The 19509-nt window shown below is 35.6% G+C and overlaps 1 protein-coding gene across 3 annotated transcripts in view; it reads right to left on the bottom strand.

The window, feature by feature from the left end:
• Positions 1 to 19509, bottom strand: part of LOC139963471 (uncharacterized) — a 119685-nt gene that overhangs the window by 54781 nt on the left and 45395 nt on the right. For all 3 annotated transcript variants that reach the window (XM_071964266.1, XM_071964268.1, XM_071964267.1), the window contains one exon: positions 5391 to 5448. In XM_071964266.1, coding sequence (XP_071820367.1) covers positions 5391 to 5448 — 58 coding nt within the window. The remainder of the gene's footprint in view (positions 1 to 5390; positions 5449 to 19509) is intronic.

The following is a 19509-nucleotide window of genomic DNA, read 5'->3' as shown; positions in this document are numbered from 1 at the left end:
CATTACTCTTTGGTAGAATATAGCTAAGAGCATCTCAAGCGGACTAATAACATGCAAGACTGATATGCCCCTAAAGAGGTACCCGTGCAGCTTGCAGTTCAATGACACACGAGTGGACAGGTTTCTCAAGCCTATAACTCCGTTGGAGTAGTTACATAGCAATAAAGAGAGAATATATAAATAAATAAATAAAAAAAAGGGGGAGGGGAGATTGGAAGATACATGCCTAGAGACAAAGCAAATTGATGATTTTTCTTGGGTTAAGATGAAGTTTAGATTCAATCAAAATGGTACGCAACTCGAGTGTCTCAATTGTCTCTGGGTATTGACAGAAGTAAAAATATAGGAATTTTGCAGTTAAAGAGCGAATTTAAATACTTTACTGCAAACTGTATATCTATATATATCGCAGGTGGATTTCATCGCTGAAAGACAGGAATGAATTATTTTGCGGTCCTCTGAAGCGAAAACCCCGCAAGATATGAATGTTTTTAATCATTTCCAGAAGACGAAAGTATAGATCATGTGAACATTGAAAGTACTACACAGTTCATTCACCATTCACCGTATAATGCAGTGACCGTAAGTTAATTTCAAGAAAACTCTATTTAGAATTTTTAAAAGAAAGGTCCTTCATCAATCCAATAAGTACAAAAATATCAACAAAATTTTAATACCACTTCATCTTATGACAACTCATCATATGAAAAGAGAAATGATAAGTCAAAATGAGCTAAATGATACATTTCTCCACTAAAATATGGAAAGCAGAAGAAAGTACATATTTATAGAGGAGGTGCGAGGATAATGAGGAGAACACATCAAGATCTTTTACATAGTTTTATCCTTTTATAGATCTATCCTTTTTCTCTGAAAAAAAGGGCATTTCACATCAGGGATGGGAACATTGGACAGGGCATGGGGGGGGGGGGATTTTTTTCACTCTCCATTCCAGTCTCCCTTACCACTTCATCTTATGACAACTCATCATATGAAAAGAGAAATGATAAGTCAAAATGAGCTAAATGATACATTTCTCCACTAAAATATGAAAAGCTGAAGAAAGTACATATTTATAAAGAAGGTGCGTGGATATTGAGGAAAACACATCAAGATCTTTTACAGTACATGTAGTTTTATCCTTTTATATATATATATCCTTTTTCTCTGAAAAAGGCATGTCACATAAGGGATGGGAACAATGGATGAGGGATGGGGGGAGGGATTTTTTTCACTCTCCATTCCCATCTCCCTTTCCTCAATGATCTCATATATTCAATTCAAACAAATATTTCACAAGCTTGACCCACTAGCCAATCTATATATATTTGGTAGTTACCTCGCCGACGTGTTCAGTACGAGGAGTGTTGATAAATTTATGTTAATTGCTATATGTATACACAATTGCATTTAATGTAACTCTTGCTATACTGATGAACAGTAAAACAGTATTTAACAGTAATAACACTATTCTCGTTTTGGTTTCCCGAAAGGGAAAACTATGGAGTCACTCTTACCGACCTTGCATAATTGTGAGAGGGACCACAGATTGCAAGTCAATAATGACTATAACGCTGATTGCAAAGTCAGTTATTACTATCACTGTTGGGTTCGTCCAACATGGCAGCATACAGAAATGTTGTACTCAAAGCCGAAGCCAAAGTGAATTAATAAGGTCACACATCCGGAGTCTTATGCAGTTCTTCAATACTGCCCTTATTACCTTTCACAAACCATTTCATACTGTAGTTTGGATTTCTATTTGCATTCTTTACATATATTCATTTGAAAATCCGCTCTTTAGTAACACTGGCGTTCATTTTTCGCCACTGCCCACTTCTAATTAACCTTTCAAGGTTATTAGTCTGGAACATTAGCCTGTGTGTTACACAATCAATTTGCCAAGCCTAGCAAAGAAAACGGGAGCATGGAAAAGTCACTTGCACAGCTCAAATTTCCTGCGATCTACTGCAGGAGCCTATTAAAATGCCCGAGGCAGGTAAACTGTTGATGGCAGTGGTATTAGTAAATCTGATCTGGAACTAGCAACAAAAACAAGACACATTAATCATACAGAATTAAAGGCTAACACAATCTTTTCCTTAATTCTTCATCCACATGCATGCTTTCCATCAAGCAGCTCCTTGAGTGGAAAAAAAACACTCTGAAAGCTGCTTTGAAGTTGCTGTTATTCTACTAAAGCTATATAACCAAACTCAGAAAGCTGCTTTAAACTTGTTGTTCTTCTACTAATGCTGTATAACTAAACTCAGAAAGGTTCTTTAAGTTGTTCTTCAGCTAAAGCTGTATAACCAAACTTAGAAAGCTGCTTTTAAAGTTGTTGTTCTTCTGCTAAAGCTGTACAACCAAACTTAGAAAAGCTGCTTTAAGTTGTTCTTTAACTAAAGCTGTATAACCAAACTTAGAAAGCTGCTTTAAAGTTGTTGTTCTACTGCTAAAGCTGTATATTAAACTAAACTCAGAAAGCTGCTTTAAGTTGTTCTTCAACTAAAGCATAACCAAACTCAGAAAGGTGCTTTAAGTTGTTCTGTAACTAAAGCTGTATAACTAAACTTAGAAAGCTGCTTTAAAGTTGTTCTTCTGCTAAAGCTGTATTATAACCAAACTCAGATAGCGGCTTTAAAGTTGTTGTTCTTCAACTAAAGCTGTATAACCAAACACAGAAAGGTGCTTTAAGTCATTTTTCAACTAAAGCTGTATAACCAAACTCAGATGGGTGCTTTGAGTTGTTCTTCAACTAAAGCTGTATAACCAAAATTAGAAAGCTGCTTTAAAGTTGTTGTTCTTCTGCTAAAGCTGTAAAATATAACCGAACTCAGAAAGCTGTTTCAAGTTGTTCTTCTGCTATAAAAGCTGTATAACCAGGATATATTATTACACTTCCCAGTTCTTGCTGTTTTCCTTCTTCCCTTAAAGGGGCAATCAAGGTTATGACACTGAAGGTTATACTCTCTCTAAATTCAACCTTTTTGTGGTGTCTTTCTTGGAATCTCCATCCGCATCACCTCTCTCCTTGATCATTCAAAATATCAAGCTCTCGTCTTCACACCGATACACTCCTGCTGACGTCAAAGTCTTACATTGCTCATTTTTTTCCACCCCGGTTCAGCGACACCTCGCTGATGACGGTACCCGGTATACGGGTTGTTGGTCATCAACAATTTATGCCGGCGGTATTGTACGTCTCATGATTTATGCAGACGATAACAGCGACAGCGTCGAAAAACAATGTCACTCGGTAAGAAAACTTGTTCGAGTATTATACCACCGAGAACTTGTAATTTGCGTCTGACAGTATAAAGAGGCGATTGACGTGTTCGATACGTACGAAGTGAAAATGAGACACGTTTTTAATGACTAACTCACTGATTGATTTTTACTGTCTTAATTAACTACGTGTGATACATAACAACAGTGCACATGCTAATTGCAATGGACATGACACCTATGAAACAGGACAATACTTTGTGTAAATTTGCCACCGTTTTACATTTCATAAAAATTAATTACTACTTCACAAGTACAAATTACAACCTGGGCTATTAACATTACTGACTGCTATTATTATTACTATCATTTGCAACCTTGCAATAATTATAACATTCATTTGGATAGTAATGTCTTAAGATTCTTAAAAGGTTATATCATTATTGGTCCCAAGTATGCTAGAATATCAAATAACGGTCGCTCATGTTCCAACTTCAGCGAGCATTTTTATTAGTGACCCTCAAAGTATTATTCCTCACTGAAACATTGGAAAGAGCGACAAAAAATTATGGCTAGAACAGAGTTTGAACCAGCAACCACTGGATTACAAATTTCTTTGCTCTTTTCCATTTTGCCTAAAATCTCACCAGTCAGTTATCTATTATTCATTTACTTGATTGTAACCCAGAGGTCACTGGTTACAATCCACCCCCCCCCCAATACCCTTCTAGCCATCAATTTCTTTGTTATTTTTCAATGTCAGTTTTCTATAATTCATTTACTTAATTGTAACCCAGAGTTCACTGGTTAGAATCCCTCCCTCCCCCCCCCCCCCCTCCTCCTTCTAGCCATCAATTTCTTTGCTATTTTCCAATGTCCAAAGTCTCACCAGTCAGTTATCTATAATTCATTTACCTGATTGTGACTCAGAGGTCAGTGGTTCGAATTCTATTCTAGCCATCAATGTCTTTGCTCTTTGCCATATCTAAAAATCGCCCAGTCAGTTTCCATTATTCACTTTACTTATGAAAATTTAATTTAAATGTCACACTTCTCAATGTCCAAAAGACACTTGGAGATGCAGAACCATCAGGAAAGTACTTTTGAAGCAATCTAGCAACTTTTAGTAAGCTAAAAATTTGGGGCTGATACAGACGATCTGTAACCTACAAAAACCTGAAAATGACAGATACTTGGGTTCATTTGAAAGTGCAAGATAATGCATAGGAAAACACAATTTCAATAAATTAATAAAATTACCATTTCTGTATGACAAACAGTGGATAAAAATACAATAGTTTGGTGAGCACACAGAGGAGTCAGACAATAAAAGTATCTCAAAAACTATTCCCAGAGCTGCAAACATTTGTAAAATTGTTAGCAAATTTTTAAGTATGGTAAAACTTGCAACCAATAATAAAGACCTTAGAGAAATATGTTATTAATAACACTGACAGACAATCAGACAAAGAAAATTCATTGTGATATCAAATGTTCGTTGGAAAGATTTCTTAGAAGTCATCAATAGCAAAATGACAAGACCAAGAATTTTTTATGTAAAATTCTGAAATGTCTTCCTTTTATTTGGGGGGGGGGGAGGTGGCATTTTACAACCATTAATTGTAAATCACTGCACTTGGTTGGTAGAATAAGTCAAGTTAACTTTCAAGAATATTTAAAACTAATAATAATAATACTTCATAGCAAACATTTCTAAATGGCACAAGCTTTTATATTAAATTCAGTGGAGTCCTAATGGAGCTTTACAACTTATCGCTGTCGTTTTCTCATCTTGTGTTCCTTTATTTCAAGAATGCTCTAGATATCCTTGACTGTGCCAAGCCTGGCCCTGTGCTAAAATAAAACTTAAGTTTCCTGAGAGTTGACGGAAGGAAATTAAAGTACGCCACAAGAGTCGTTTTTTCCTACTTCAGATTAAGTGGCTTCTGCCTGAGAACTTGGGGTAACATTATATTGTTTTTGTATGTGAGGCAAACATGAGACACTCAAGAGTAAAGTGCTAGGAGCTCAAGAGGTAAGTTCAAAAGCTATAAAGAGTTGTGGATTCTGTTTCCATAGTAATGTACTTCTTATCACTTTAGGGAAAGATTAATTCCCAAGAAAAAATAAGAGGGCAAAAAGAAAGAAGAAAAGAAGCTCACTTTATATTCTCTTTTCTTGCTCATCATCTCACCTTCGGCAACAGTGTGTGCCCTCCTCCTGAAACATGACAAAGAGAAGAAAAAACACAAATTATACGAAAGAGAAAATAAGATCGGAAATCTTTGGTGAAAATATTGGAATCAATTGTGGCATCACTTTCTGTGGACAAAATTTATATCAGAGGAACTGAGTATAACATATGACACATAAAGTATGAATTGAGAAGCTCAATTATTCCAACACCCAGCTAATTCCTCCTTTTAGGAAATTAAATTGTATGAAACTTAGAGGGCCTGATTGTTTCGATCCCAGCGTAACCTCCTTATATGGCTTTAAATTAATCTACTGTTGAAACAAACACATAGGAAAGATAGGAACACCTCTCAATATGTAGTTTTTTCCATAGATTTATATGGACTTCTTCATTTTGGTAACGGAAGGGGCAAGGCGTGGTCCGGCTGTCGCGGTTCGGTATAAGTCGGAGGAGCGCAAATGACGAAGGGAGTACAGGAGTCGAAGTGTAGTGAATATATTCACTGATATGTATACAAGCAGACACATAATACAAATTTAATCAAAAACAAACCTGAAAATAGTAAAGTGTAAAATACTTTTCTTGCAAATCTTGTATCGAAGCAATAACATAATTAATTGCGGCAATCAAGCACTACATGTTATATACATATATACTGAAGCGTACCTGACAAGGAAGCCTAGACACTTAGGTTTAAATGAAACGTGAAACTTACGGGATAATAAACTGGCGCTCACCCGGTTTTGCCTGGGTACCTTAACATAGACCCTGATGAGAACGTGGCTGACATAGGTAATAAACTAAAACTGAGGCAACAGAAAGGTCTGTATAATTTAACACCTATGTAGAAGAACAGCCTTCAGCATAATGGCTCCCTGCTTTTATATGGGCCAAAGAGAATACATTGCATAGCAAAGAAATACATGATTGCTTAATCAAAACAACCAGCTACGCATGCTGGTATAAACTTGTTTTGAATTTCATTTCCATGATAAAGGGAAATAGGTCTATTACTCTACGACACTTAGCCAGGATCTTCTTCAGAGGCTAATTAAGTCAAGTATGAATTTTTTACAGATTATTTTATCTGATTTAGGTCAACTAAATTCAATCAGGTTTTATCAAGTTCATCAGTATTCAAGGAATTAATTTAGTGTTCAAATATATAGCAGCTTTTCAGGCTCGTAACTAAAACCATGGTTCCTGCATGTGTACAAACTTACAATATTACCTCTTGCACATTGTATAGCAATTTCCCATTTTGAATAATAATAATGATCATCATAATAATATTGAGGATTTATAAAGTGCAGACCTATCGTTCCACCGATAACGATGCTCAAGGCGCATATCAAACAGTAGTCCCCTGGTCAACGCTAATCTGTCCCCGAAAACATACAGACAATTCCTCCACATGACAGTAGCTACCCAGTGCCCAGCTGACAGTTTATCTCACAGGAGGCAAAGGAGATTAAGTGCCTTGCCCAAAGACACAACATCATGTATGTATGTATGTATGTATGTATGTATGTATGTATGTATGTGTGTATGTATGTATGTAGTTTAGATCCTCCTGCAAGCAGGAACTCGCAAAGAAGCCATCATTGGCTTATCAAAGCCGCAAGCTGACTGAAGTCAGTCTCTTAGATTCATATTTAACGTCCCTGATTATGAATTGTCAACAACTCTGTAACTGGACGACAAACATTAATCTTGGAGAGACTCGAACTGGGGACCTTATGATTGAAAGGCACCGGCATTAACCACTGAGCTTAAACACTCCATGTTGATCTGGCCAGGACTCGAACCTGCGAGCACTAGATCACAAGTCCATTGCCTTAACCACTTACCATCCATGCTCACATAATAGCATTTCGCTATGAGATACCAGATTAAATAATTCCCTGTATTGAATATATTAGAAAGTCAAGAACTGGTCACAGAGGATCGAGATTTCAACACCCATTTTACTACCACCTTGAATCAAAGACATTTTGACTCATTTAATGAGCATGTATAATTTCAACTGAATTCTTCTGGAATATTATATGGAGAATCAGAGTCTATAAGAAAATGCTTTTGAAATCTTCTAGCAATTTAAAAGCAAATTAATTTTGTATCAAAATAATGTCAAAATAGCAGGACAAAGTCCCCTGGTTGCTAAACAAATTTGATTCAATTTGTAGACATCCACGTCAGCCCTTCCAATTCAATGTATTTGCTAATTGTGGAATACATTCCAAAGATCGCAACAGAAAACATACCAGTTGTATGAATTTGCCCATCTAGAAACACATTGTAAATATTTGATTTAGCTAATTAATTTTTTTTTTAGGGGAAGAGGGGAGAGGAGGGGGAGGAGTGCGAAGGAGGTGTGCGATTTGGACAAGTCATCTTAAAGACCTATTGCTTACAGATAGAATGATTGATGCACAGAAAATTTAAAAAAAAAAGAACAACAATTTCCACTTTTATGTAAATAGGCTATATTTGTAAGACCAAGTCTATTTCTTTCAATATTTAACTGTACATTTCTCTAGGTCTCTTTTGTTTTGTTGCAGAAAATTTCAGATATATGCTACATATGTACTCATTCTGTCAAGCCAATCATCTGTAATTGAGTACCAGAAAAATGTCAAGGCAAAAACGTAGTCTATCAGAAAATAAGGCACATTTCTGTCTAATTTCGACATCAGCATATTATCTTCTCAGGTCAAGACGACCAGTTTATGACAAATAATTTAGAGGATATACACTCCTTTTTCTTATCATTTTTCCGATCTTGTGTGAAATTGGATTTCTATCCATGGTCACAAGAATATATATATACATATATACAAAGGGAATTTTTTCACTCTTCACTCCTCTACTCTAGAAATCGCTTGGGGAATTTGTAAACCTTGAACTACCGCAAACATCAGAGATACAATCACAGCTATACCTAACTAACCCTTGGTTTTCATGGCCAACTGCTGACGTAAGTGGTGTATTCACCCGGCCGAATTAAGTGCAGCTGGTTAGAGTATGAGCTTAGATAATTGCCAAACGTTTAGCACAAACTTAGAGTATACATGTGTATGTGTATATATATATACATATATATATATATATATATATATAGATAGATAGATAGATATGTACACATATATTTAGGTGGAGACTAGTAGAACACTAGTAATTACTCATAGTTTCACGCGTTGAGGGATCATCGGACAACTGATAATTTGACTGCCAAGTATTGCTGACGAAGGTCCCAGGGGGACCGAAAATTCCAATATAATTTCTAAAACTCTACTCCTTATTTGTTAATTATGAGTCATATCTTATTTCTCTGGTTTTCTCTAATAATATCTTCTTTTGGAGTAAACGTGGATTTTCGTTATATTATATATATATATATATATTTATATATATTTATATGGGTTGCCGACAAGGACGAGTTAGACATGAATGCAGACACATTGTGAGGATCTCTGCCTAGTTTGATGGTCTATTAAAGACTCTATACGCAGTCTCTATACACCTCATCAAAGTTATATGTGCATGCTATGAATACCGTTTATACCAGCCAAACCAAACAATTTTCTAAATTGCTTTTAATTTATTTAACCTAATTTTTTCTTTAAATACTCCGCAAAAGCGAATTGTACGTCTAAAAAAATCTAAAGAAAAGCATAATTCACAACACCGCTTTTCAAAGGGACACTGAAAAGAGCAATGAAAACAGCGAAATTTTGGAAGAAACCGAAAGCGAATCAATTGACGCAGAATTGGAATATTGCCAAAAATTTGAATGATCTCATGGACCACACTGGGATGCTCTTTCTGCCAAGACGTTGCTCTTGATATATATATATATTTGCTGAAATTCACAAGTCAGATGATATGAGTCACCGAATCGATGGTTCGAGGCTGTGATTAAAGACAGCTCAAGTTGACCCCACTGACCTAAATTATTTCGCTGCAATATAACATCTACAGCATGCAACGTTTATATTACGAAAGTGCTGGTTCTCTTCATCTACCAGTGTTTAGAAGAAGCGGTGATTAGATCAGATACAGGTAGGATAAATTTGTAGCTCGGTGGCACTAATCTACTATCTACTTATATCTACTGGAATCTATTTATCATTTGATAACGACCGTGCCGTACGGAACACCGATTGTAAATACATCTCCGTCTCAAGGACAGAACCTGACAAGATAACGTCTGATATTATTGTTACTGTCCTTGGCTAAACGGAATTATAAAATAATAATACAATACACAGGTATCTCTTTTATGTTCCCCACTTAGTCATTCCCCCTCACCCCCCCCCCCCCACCCTTTTCAACTGACAACTAAAAAATTTGTGTTTGGAATATGAAGGGGGCTTAATTATGTGAAATAGTGACTTGGATAAAATATATCTTTGGGATAAAATGAATTAAAGGCAAATTATGTGATGAAAAATTATAAAAAATTATGTGATGATATGTGATGAAAAAGCAGTGGAAGGGTGTCTTCGTTCTTTATGTTCTTCATGTTCTTTATGTTGCGTAACACTTGTTATGTCAATTAGTAAAGTTGTCTATGGAAACAGGTTATCAAAAACCAAAAGGCTGCGTTATTCTGTAGATATAAGTCTAGTCAAACTGTTCCAAATGAGTCAATATTTTTGATGACTGGAAAAGTATGCTTAAAATGCTGCCATTCATTTAGTCTTCATTGAAAGAGGTTAAGAGAGGGGTGAGTGGATGGGTAAGTAGGGTAACCTTTACATCCCGATTAATTGGGTCTTTCCCGCTTTTGCAACAAAAATATATTTTCCTGCCGGCAAACTAAATCGTCCTAAATTTCTTAACGTCTTTGTGACGTTCAAAAATATCACTTTTTTTCACGATAGGCCAGAGCTAAATAAAACAAGAGCATCAATGACGCAGTATCTCAATACTGGAAGTTTTAATTTTGATTCCTAATTTCAAATCTTTGCTCTGTCTCTACAATTATCAATATCAATCATGGTACAACAAATATATAACTTGCATTTTTGCTACTTTGCCACGAATAGTCTCTTGCAGGTTACACTTTATCCTGCTAGTCTTGCCTTTAGCGCTCATTGCCTGTTAGTCGAAAGAACGACGTTGCAAGGTTTGGTAATGTCATAGAATATTTAAGAACTTGTTTTTTATGTGATATCCTTCATCTTGGGTCAGTCTCTGTTGGACTTTTTGGTCATATAGTTTGACGTCAATGACAACGGCCAAATTAGAAGAGGCGAACAACTCGACCATATTCTTGATGCCTGCCTTGAGAGCTAGGCCTATTGACCTACTGTATGTTACTGTAGACTGTAGTGGTGACTACCATCAAAACTGTGTCCACTTCTAGATATCAAAACAACCCACGTTTTTCCATCTCAATATTTCTGACATGAAGATTTCATGGATTTATGACTTGGAAAAAATAATGTAAAAGAAGATTAAAAGCTTTTATATGCAAGTGATGGGTGGCCTCCTCCTCCCCTAATAGCCACCTCAGTTTCTCTCCATTTTGTTATTTTATTTTAATTCTTTGTACATTTGATGTCAAACATTACAGGTTCGAAAGAAAGCTAAACATACTTCTTATAACCTTAAAAATCTTATATCCTTATAAATAAAACATAACCTTATACAATTTTTAGTCTTATAAAAGTTGTGATGCTATGGCCGGCTCCTCTTTTATACGTACCCATCAAACAAACTTACCCTGGTCCTTCCTAGGAAAAGCTGTCTGAACACCAGTACAATGCTAATGTGGCTATCACTGAAAGCCTAATAGGCCTAGGTAAGGGGGCCTAGGCCTATATATATATATATATATATATATATATATATATATATATATATATATATATATATATATATATTTTTAAATGCATTAGGCCTACAGTAAGTAGCCTTCAGAAGTACAACGATGTGTAAACGTAATTATACAAAAATACATGAAGGGCAATCAAACAAACTTATCATGGCCCTTGCTCTGAAAAGCTACCTGAACCCCAGTACTATCCTTAAATGTATGTTACAAAACCGAAGGCCTAATATTAATTAAATGCACTACGCAAAATTCAAAAGTACACAATGTGTGCATTTAGCATGCAATACACAACACCTTGCGTACCTAACACTGATCTGTACGCTAACAGTTAGTGTACAGATCAGTGGTACCTAACTACGGTAAAGAAAATTGGTCGCGAGTGTAGCCATTTTCGTATATCTAACATGTAGCTGTCCTTGAGTCATAGCCAATCTGCTATAAACCAGACTTGGAGGCGGGGCTTAATCATCAAAAACGGACCTTTTTACTAAAAGTAGGGCGGCAGCTCACTGTTGCTTTAAGAAAGAAAAATCATTTAAGCATCAAATAAAGCAAATAAAAGCCATGAAATGTCATATACAGCTAGTAAAATTCTTATTAATACCTACCTGTAAACAACAAATGAAAGTTTAAAATGTTAATAAAATATATAATACATAGGACCCTATCTTAGACGATACCACTGTTGAAAGACAATTCTATTCTATTCTCTTTCATAAAACATAAGTTTTGGAGCGTGTGCAAAAATGCGTTGTTTCAACTGTATTTCAGTCCAAATTGGCCCGATTTGGACATAAATCGGTGAAAAAGTCATAGAATGAAATAAAATTCTCGAATAAAAAATAGTAACTTTTGTTGGCCTATATGATATATGCTTGCTCTGAAAATTCCAGAGAAAAAGAACTTTATATGAAGACGCTGAAAAATTTTTAAGAGAAGAGAGAGTTCCACTTACTGTTACAATATCTCTATACATGTAATGTATTGAGATAAAAACCATTGTGCATAACTATTTGTGACTGGTTTGGAACCCATATGATATTCACCTTTCACCTAGAAAAATTCTAGTAAAAATTAAATTTTTAGGAATTTAAACGCTGTATTTAACTGATGTAGAAAGCTGTTCAGTGATATACAACCATTTGGGGGCATGTAACCCCCTTTGCAATTTCAAAATCTTCCAATCGTACAGCCCTCCAGGACGTAGTGTCCAACTTTTAACCTGAGAAATACAAAAACAATTTGCCTTAGGATCTTACGAGAGCAGAGGATGTATTCAAAAGCTTTTAGATAGCTTAATACCAATGAGGCATTCATTAGCATATCTACAACATTCTAGTAAACATGCATAGGTTGTACTTCCACACACACACATACACAGTTAGTATACTGCTATGTACAGACGGTACTAGCAGATATCTGTAACATTTCCCCGTCGGTCCGATGACATTTACAATTTATTTACCGCGTTGCCATGGTAGTTCACGGTTTCGTACATAACATCTCGACGCTACTACAGGACAATTTCTCCGAGCACGAGTTACCTCAAAACATAGTTTGTGTAGCAAGCGGGGAGAGATATAAAATTGCTTTCAACATGACGTAGATGTCATGCATAAAACATCAGCAATTATAATGGAAGTCATTTTTCAAACCTGCCATTTGTGGTTATTATGAAGACTGCCTGGGGTATTACATTCAGTCGAACATCACGTACGTAATTGATCATCCAGCTCGCAGCGACGAAATAAAAAAAGCCACCGACTTAGCGCCCGAAAGATCGAAACATACGAGCAGTATACCGTTGAGCATTTGATACAGCCAATGCAGCAGGGTTCAGGCTTATAAGGGGGTGACAGTCTGTGAATTTTATTAGAAAAGTGACTTCTGATGTAATGTTTTCATATCATAAGATGCTGAATGAAAGAAATGTACCACAAAAATGTGATACACAACTGTTCTACCATCAGCTGTGGCAAACTGTTAATGTTTTAGATGACTAGAGGTCATACAAAAGTCAAACGATAAAGCAATCATTGACATTTCATACCATATATGATTTAATTCCATAAAGCACAACAAACATTAACAGCTAGCTAGCTGCATAGTGCCATATTTGACAAATGCTTAACGAGTATCTTGGGAACACATATGGCACTTTTCAAAATCAAATATTGATACTTCCCTGGAAGCTAGAGGCCTTAATACAACACTTTCATATAGCAGGATGCAACATGATCTAGTTTTAATTTGCATAAAATATAGTCAGATTAATAATGGCATATTTAAGGCTTTAAAGAAGCAAATTTTACTCATTGTCTAATTAATGGATTTTTAATAATTTATGGTACAGTTTTTTTTTTTTTTCGATGAACGGCACCGACCAGTGGAGGTCATACAAAGGTTGCATGTTAAAGCAATCAATCTTGCATTTAATCTATAGTTTTTACAATGTGTTAAAAACATGCATATCCACACTTTGTGTACTTTTACAATCTGCGGGATTCCCCCGTCAATTTCTTCGGTAAAAGTATTTCAGCTGCATTTCAGTATCTATCATGGAGAACACTATGTAACAGTAGTGCACAATGTTCCTGGGTTATGTACATAGGCATACAAACTCTAGGCTGTAAATTATCTGAAAGTGGATAGAACATTTCTAACAGCTGACTGCACCATTTTGTGCAAGACAAGAAATTCATAGATTAAAGTTGTACATTTAAGTTTGTAACTGAAACATGAGGTAACCTCAGTAATGTCAGAGCTGCTTGTTGATGCCCCACTTATAACCCATCCCCCCATCCCTGGCATCCCCTCCCGATATTTTACTACTGCAGAGGCCTTCCATAATAGCAGTTACTTACTTACTAGGGAAAGAATAATGGATTTTGTTGTATTACACATCTCCTTAAGATGTATACCCAAAATTAATGTCACTTTCAGAATGATTGTACAGAAATAACCTAAAAATTAATCAATTTAATTTTCCGTGTCATGTACCAGTAAGGAGAAGATGGATGTTTCCATCATAACATTTCAATGTAGTGATGTTTACATAAATCAATCAAGTTAATTTGCTACATTCCATTTTTTACAATTTGAACAATATAGGATATATACAGATGGTATCAAATATAGTAAACAGTAAATATAGAGTATGGAAATAATATATGTGAGATGGAAGTAGAGGAACCAGAAATAAGTGTACACTTTTCTGGTCTGGTCCCTTTGTAACATAGATAGTGCATTGTGAAACACCCACCCCACCAACCCCTCCCCCCCCCCAAATATAATACAATAATACAACATATCAAATGTATACATACTTGCCTTGCAAATTGGACCTTTTTTTCACAGTTTATGATTCTGTTATATTCTGCCATCTATAATTAGCCCGTTTATTTAACTGCCTTCAAATTATTTTTTTTTTCACTAGCCTACCCAGGCAGTTTACTGTCCTATAAATGTGTTCATTAGATCATTTAGAATTCCTAGTGGCGGTCACAATTCATTTAGGGTGGCCAAAAATTTGGAAGCAAAAAGGAATAATAAAAATATGGAAAAAATCCTGGACATAATAAATTACTTCAAAAGTTGCAAAAATATAACACCATTTTTCAACTACAAGCACCCTCAATCATATCGAACTTCTCAGAGAGCAGAGGGGGCTATACCTCCTCACCGTAGATCCCTTCCCCTGACCACAATATCTACCATATTGAGGGTTGCCAGGGTGAAAATCGAGGTCCCCAAGCAAAACTAATTGAACATCAGCTCATTATATTTCAATGATATGACAGCCCACACCCTATAGGTATCAATGGCACTATGACTTTTAAATGTGACATAATACTGGTTATGAAGACAAAAAATATAATTATAAATTGATTGAAACAATAATTTCTTCATAATTTTCAGTTATGTCTGTCACATTTATTGACCACAAATTTGATTACTTCCTGTATGTATCAATATATGTACTCAGATCCATATCTCAGATCTTGGAAGTTAAAAGATATTTCAGCCATCTAATAACAAGGTTTACCAAGGGCTGCAGCCTGCTACTTAGATAAAGTACTAGTAGTCCTTGCAAGCTCTAAAATTTGAAAGCAATAATGATTTACTTTTACCGTTCAAGAATCGTCAAAGACAGATCTGTGCGGCCTCGATGGATCAGTTTAGAAGTCATCATACTGAGAGCAGTCAAATAGAGGGAGCACTTCATCAATATGATACGGCAGAATGACATTTGCAGTGAAATCTTGAGGTGGCAAAGTACGTCCTCACTAAAGGTCGAACAGGCCTGTTGACTTCAGACATGCTTTATTGTCATAGCCCCCTCTACTTCTGTCCTAAATTTCTAACAGGCAAAGGTCCTGTTGCACATACCCATTACCAGTGTCCTAACCTGTAGCTTCTTCCCCTTTATTTTGAAGGAAGATTAAACCTAACTAAAAATTGTGTGACTGGGAAAAGGATGAAATCCTTAGTAAAACACATAAAAAAAAAACTATGTATAAATTTTCAGAATAAAGTACTGGAGGTTAATAGCATGAATGGAGGGATTAATTCTGTATTGTTTTTTTATTTCTTTTTTTCACTTTTGTAAAGTAGGAGATTATTATCATATCAATTGAACATATTTTTGTCTGATATGAAGCAACAATATGAATGGATATGAAACCTATAATCATGGTATATGCAGGAGACGAGAAAAGAATGAATGAAATGGGGGCAGTATATCAGAATTGATTTACATGTAGCTTGTTGAACACACCTTTCCTGGAAATGTATTTTGCAAAATACCTGTTGAATGTTTAATACTAGATGTATTATCCCAAGAAAACAGGGTAAACAGGTTATGCATAAAATGACGACACTTTAAGTTCAGAAATAAAAATCATGCAGAATTGTTGATCCAAACCAACAAGAGGATGGGGGGGGGGGGGTGACTTCCCAGTTTCTAAAATTAATAATGGATTCTTCTTGTTTCCATTCTTCAATCTCTTTATGGAATGATATACTTTGTAAACCTTCCATAAGGGCTTCTTAAAACACTTACTTTCACAACTACCTTGCTTATTTTCTAATTAATCAAGAAAATGTTTACATGTAATTTATGTGATAAAAATCATAAATGAGATAAAAACATGAGAAACTAGTTTCACATTAATAATGATGTTTGATACCTCAGGTTCTGATGCAGAGTAATTCCCAACAATTTCTGGCCAGTTTCCTTTCTATCACAAAACTAATCCAATGTGTCAGTGTTTAAAGCTCTCAAAACATTTATCATCTATACATGTGCAAGTTCTGTAAATGCCGAGCGAACTTATCTTCTACTATAGTCAGGTGTTCTATGATCACGTCAGAAATATTGTCTGCCTATTGGAACACAAACTTGCAGAGAGTAAACTGACATTTTAGCTGCTCATCTGGATTTCAATATTTCTTCCTCACTCCCTTCCTTACTTCCAAACAAATGATATACTTCTGAAACTAGCAATAATCAAGACTACCCTTTTGATAGAAAAAAGAGACCACTGTTTAATAACAACAACTAATATTAATCAACAGATTGTTGACAAAAGTCACAGCTAAAATGTCAAAGGATAGTTTCTTCTATCTCCTACCAACCCACTCCGCCCCCTCCTTCCCAACCTACCCCTTTCTCTTCTACATTTTATTGTTATTTTTAAAAATTTCATTAGCTTCCTTTTTATTTTTCTTGACAGTCATAAATAATGACAAAGAGTACAATGTTTATCCTCATAGAACTGATACAACTTATACATATCTCTTCCTGACCATAAATGTGTTCAAGAATATGCTGGGTTTTCATGCTAGATTCTAAACTCATCTTTGATTACTGCATACACACACACTCCTCAATCAATTCCCTGACATGATAAGCTGCAAAGACTGTTTTTCCTTTGAATTCCAATATATTCTACTTCCATCCGATGATTGAATATGGTGGGAAAACATACACACCCCCTCTGATTCCTGATAAGATTGAACTATGTAATTAATTAGGATGTATATTCCAGGCCTTGACGAATATAAGACATCTGGCATTTGAGCAGACCGTGTGAGGCACTTCTACAATTTGCCTGAGGTCTATGTGACACTTAGCTGAGGGTAAAACTAACTGAAAGAGGCTTTACTTTTTCCAAAAGTTTAGATTAAATTTTGGTTTATCATATCATAGGATTCTAGCAGGTTCTGTACATGTACAATTTATATTCGTTCATCACACAAATGTACTGGAAAACAAGCTAGATATTGCTATTATGCTGATGTGACTGATGTCTAAGCAGATCATGTTTGTATCCTCAAGAAATTCAAACTCTCTCTTTTCAATGCAAACATTACTTAGATATAGTCCTGAGACTGAATATTAAATTGGACATTCCTCAAACAGAGCTCTATAAATTCCTAATTTTTAGTAGTTTTTTTGTAATACAAGCCTTCATTTTTAAGTGTGTATGTGGTTCAATGTAATATGAAATAAGAAAGTCTGATTTTCCCGTTTTTCCGTTTGTGTGTGGGGGGTGGGGGAGGGGGAGGGGCATGGAAGTAGCTCACAATAGTTCATTACATACACCTGAAATGTCATACCTATTGCAACCAGTGTTGTGCTACTCCCACCCCCCAGCCCATCCATCCCTCCACACACACATATATTTAGCACCACCACTATCATTGCTACTGATGTGCAGCTTGCAAACTTCTTGAAAAGTTCCTCAAGTATTTCACAAAACATAAACTAGGGGAATAAAGTCACTTCTTTAAATTATCATTTTGGCCTTTCCGACTCACAGGAGGCTGTTGCTGTATACTCAATGGTTCATGATACCTCATGATTAAATATTGAGTAATTCTCCAAAGTTTGATCATATTTCAATAGATCTATATAACAAATTCATATCAATTTAAATTATTTTTTCCCTTTGGAAATGGGGGGGGGGGGAGAAGAGCTTCAAGTGACAGTCCCAAACTGTATTTCTAATTCAAATATGGTAATAATCTGTCAAATTTGTTATCAAATTTTGCAAAACTTGAGAATATTGTCAAGTTGTGCTGGAGGTAAGAATGCAACTCTTTAGAGTGACAGTATCCTTCAGATAAATTCTAAAATCCCTTTTGGGATATTTGAAATTGTTTAAAGATTGTCAATAAAATTTGGTCATCCTAGTAGTCTCATGTATAATTCGAGATAAGAGATAGCTCGCTGTATTATACACACTGACGGAACTGGGTTTTATTACATGAGCAGAACTCGGCTAATACAGTTGTTTTTACAATGAACAACTTTTATGAAAAGAGGGGGAAAAATAAAATAAAATATTCCTTTCTCCGCTATGTCATTATCACAATTATAAAAATAACACTGCTGTTTAATTGCTATCAAAAATTACAATGTTACAACCAGCTAATTATTATAGCAGCACAGCTTTTTTATCAGAAAGAACTTAAAAGAAAATCCTCTGCTAAAGAAGATAAAGAGTCATAAGTAAAGAGTAAAACATTAATATCACTACTATAGCAACAGCAGTGGCGTCGCCAGCGGGTGGCCTGGGGGGGCACATGTCCTCCCACAAAAATTGTGCCCCCCTGATGCAATTTGTAGTGTTAAAAAAAATACTCAAACAAAAACTTTATCTGCCGCAATTAAAAACATAAAATTATCAGACAGACTGAGCCCGAAAATTCTTGAACATAAAGTTACTTCAAGTTGCAAAATAGAGCACCAGACTGCATCTAAAGGACCCTTAATTAATAAAAACTTTCTCACCCCCTCTACATAGACCCCTCCCCCATGGCGGCATTCACAAATAAACATTGTGCCCCCCTAATTAAGTTTTATGCCCCCCTGTGCCCCCAAGATTGAAATGTCTGGCGACGCCACTGAGCGACAGCCGACTCTCTGGATGCCATGGCATTGAGAATCAGTTGCTAGTCATGAATATTCATTCTAGCATGCGTAGAAGACACATCACATCAAATCCTTGAAATTTTCCTAGACCGTAAACCAAAAAAAAGAAGGGTGTTGCTTAAAAGCTAAAAGTTTTTAGGGAGTTGTTAATCATAAAGCTAATAATATAACTCTCATGCACATGAAAGTTTAATGGATGATTTAATCTTAGTATGGTCTATGTCTCCTATAGCTGTCACCAGTTTTATTATTATTACCAGAGAGAGAGAGAGAGAGAGAATCATATGCCATGCTGAGCAGTCT

This window comes from Apostichopus japonicus, chromosome 22 (genome assembly GCF_037975245.1).
Source record: "Apostichopus japonicus isolate 1M-3 chromosome 22, ASM3797524v1, whole genome shotgun sequence".
Classification (NCBI taxonomy): Eukaryota; Metazoa; Echinodermata; class Holothuroidea; order Aspidochirotida; family Stichopodidae; genus Apostichopus; species Apostichopus japonicus.
This window is presented reverse-complemented; position numbering and strand designations above follow the sequence as displayed.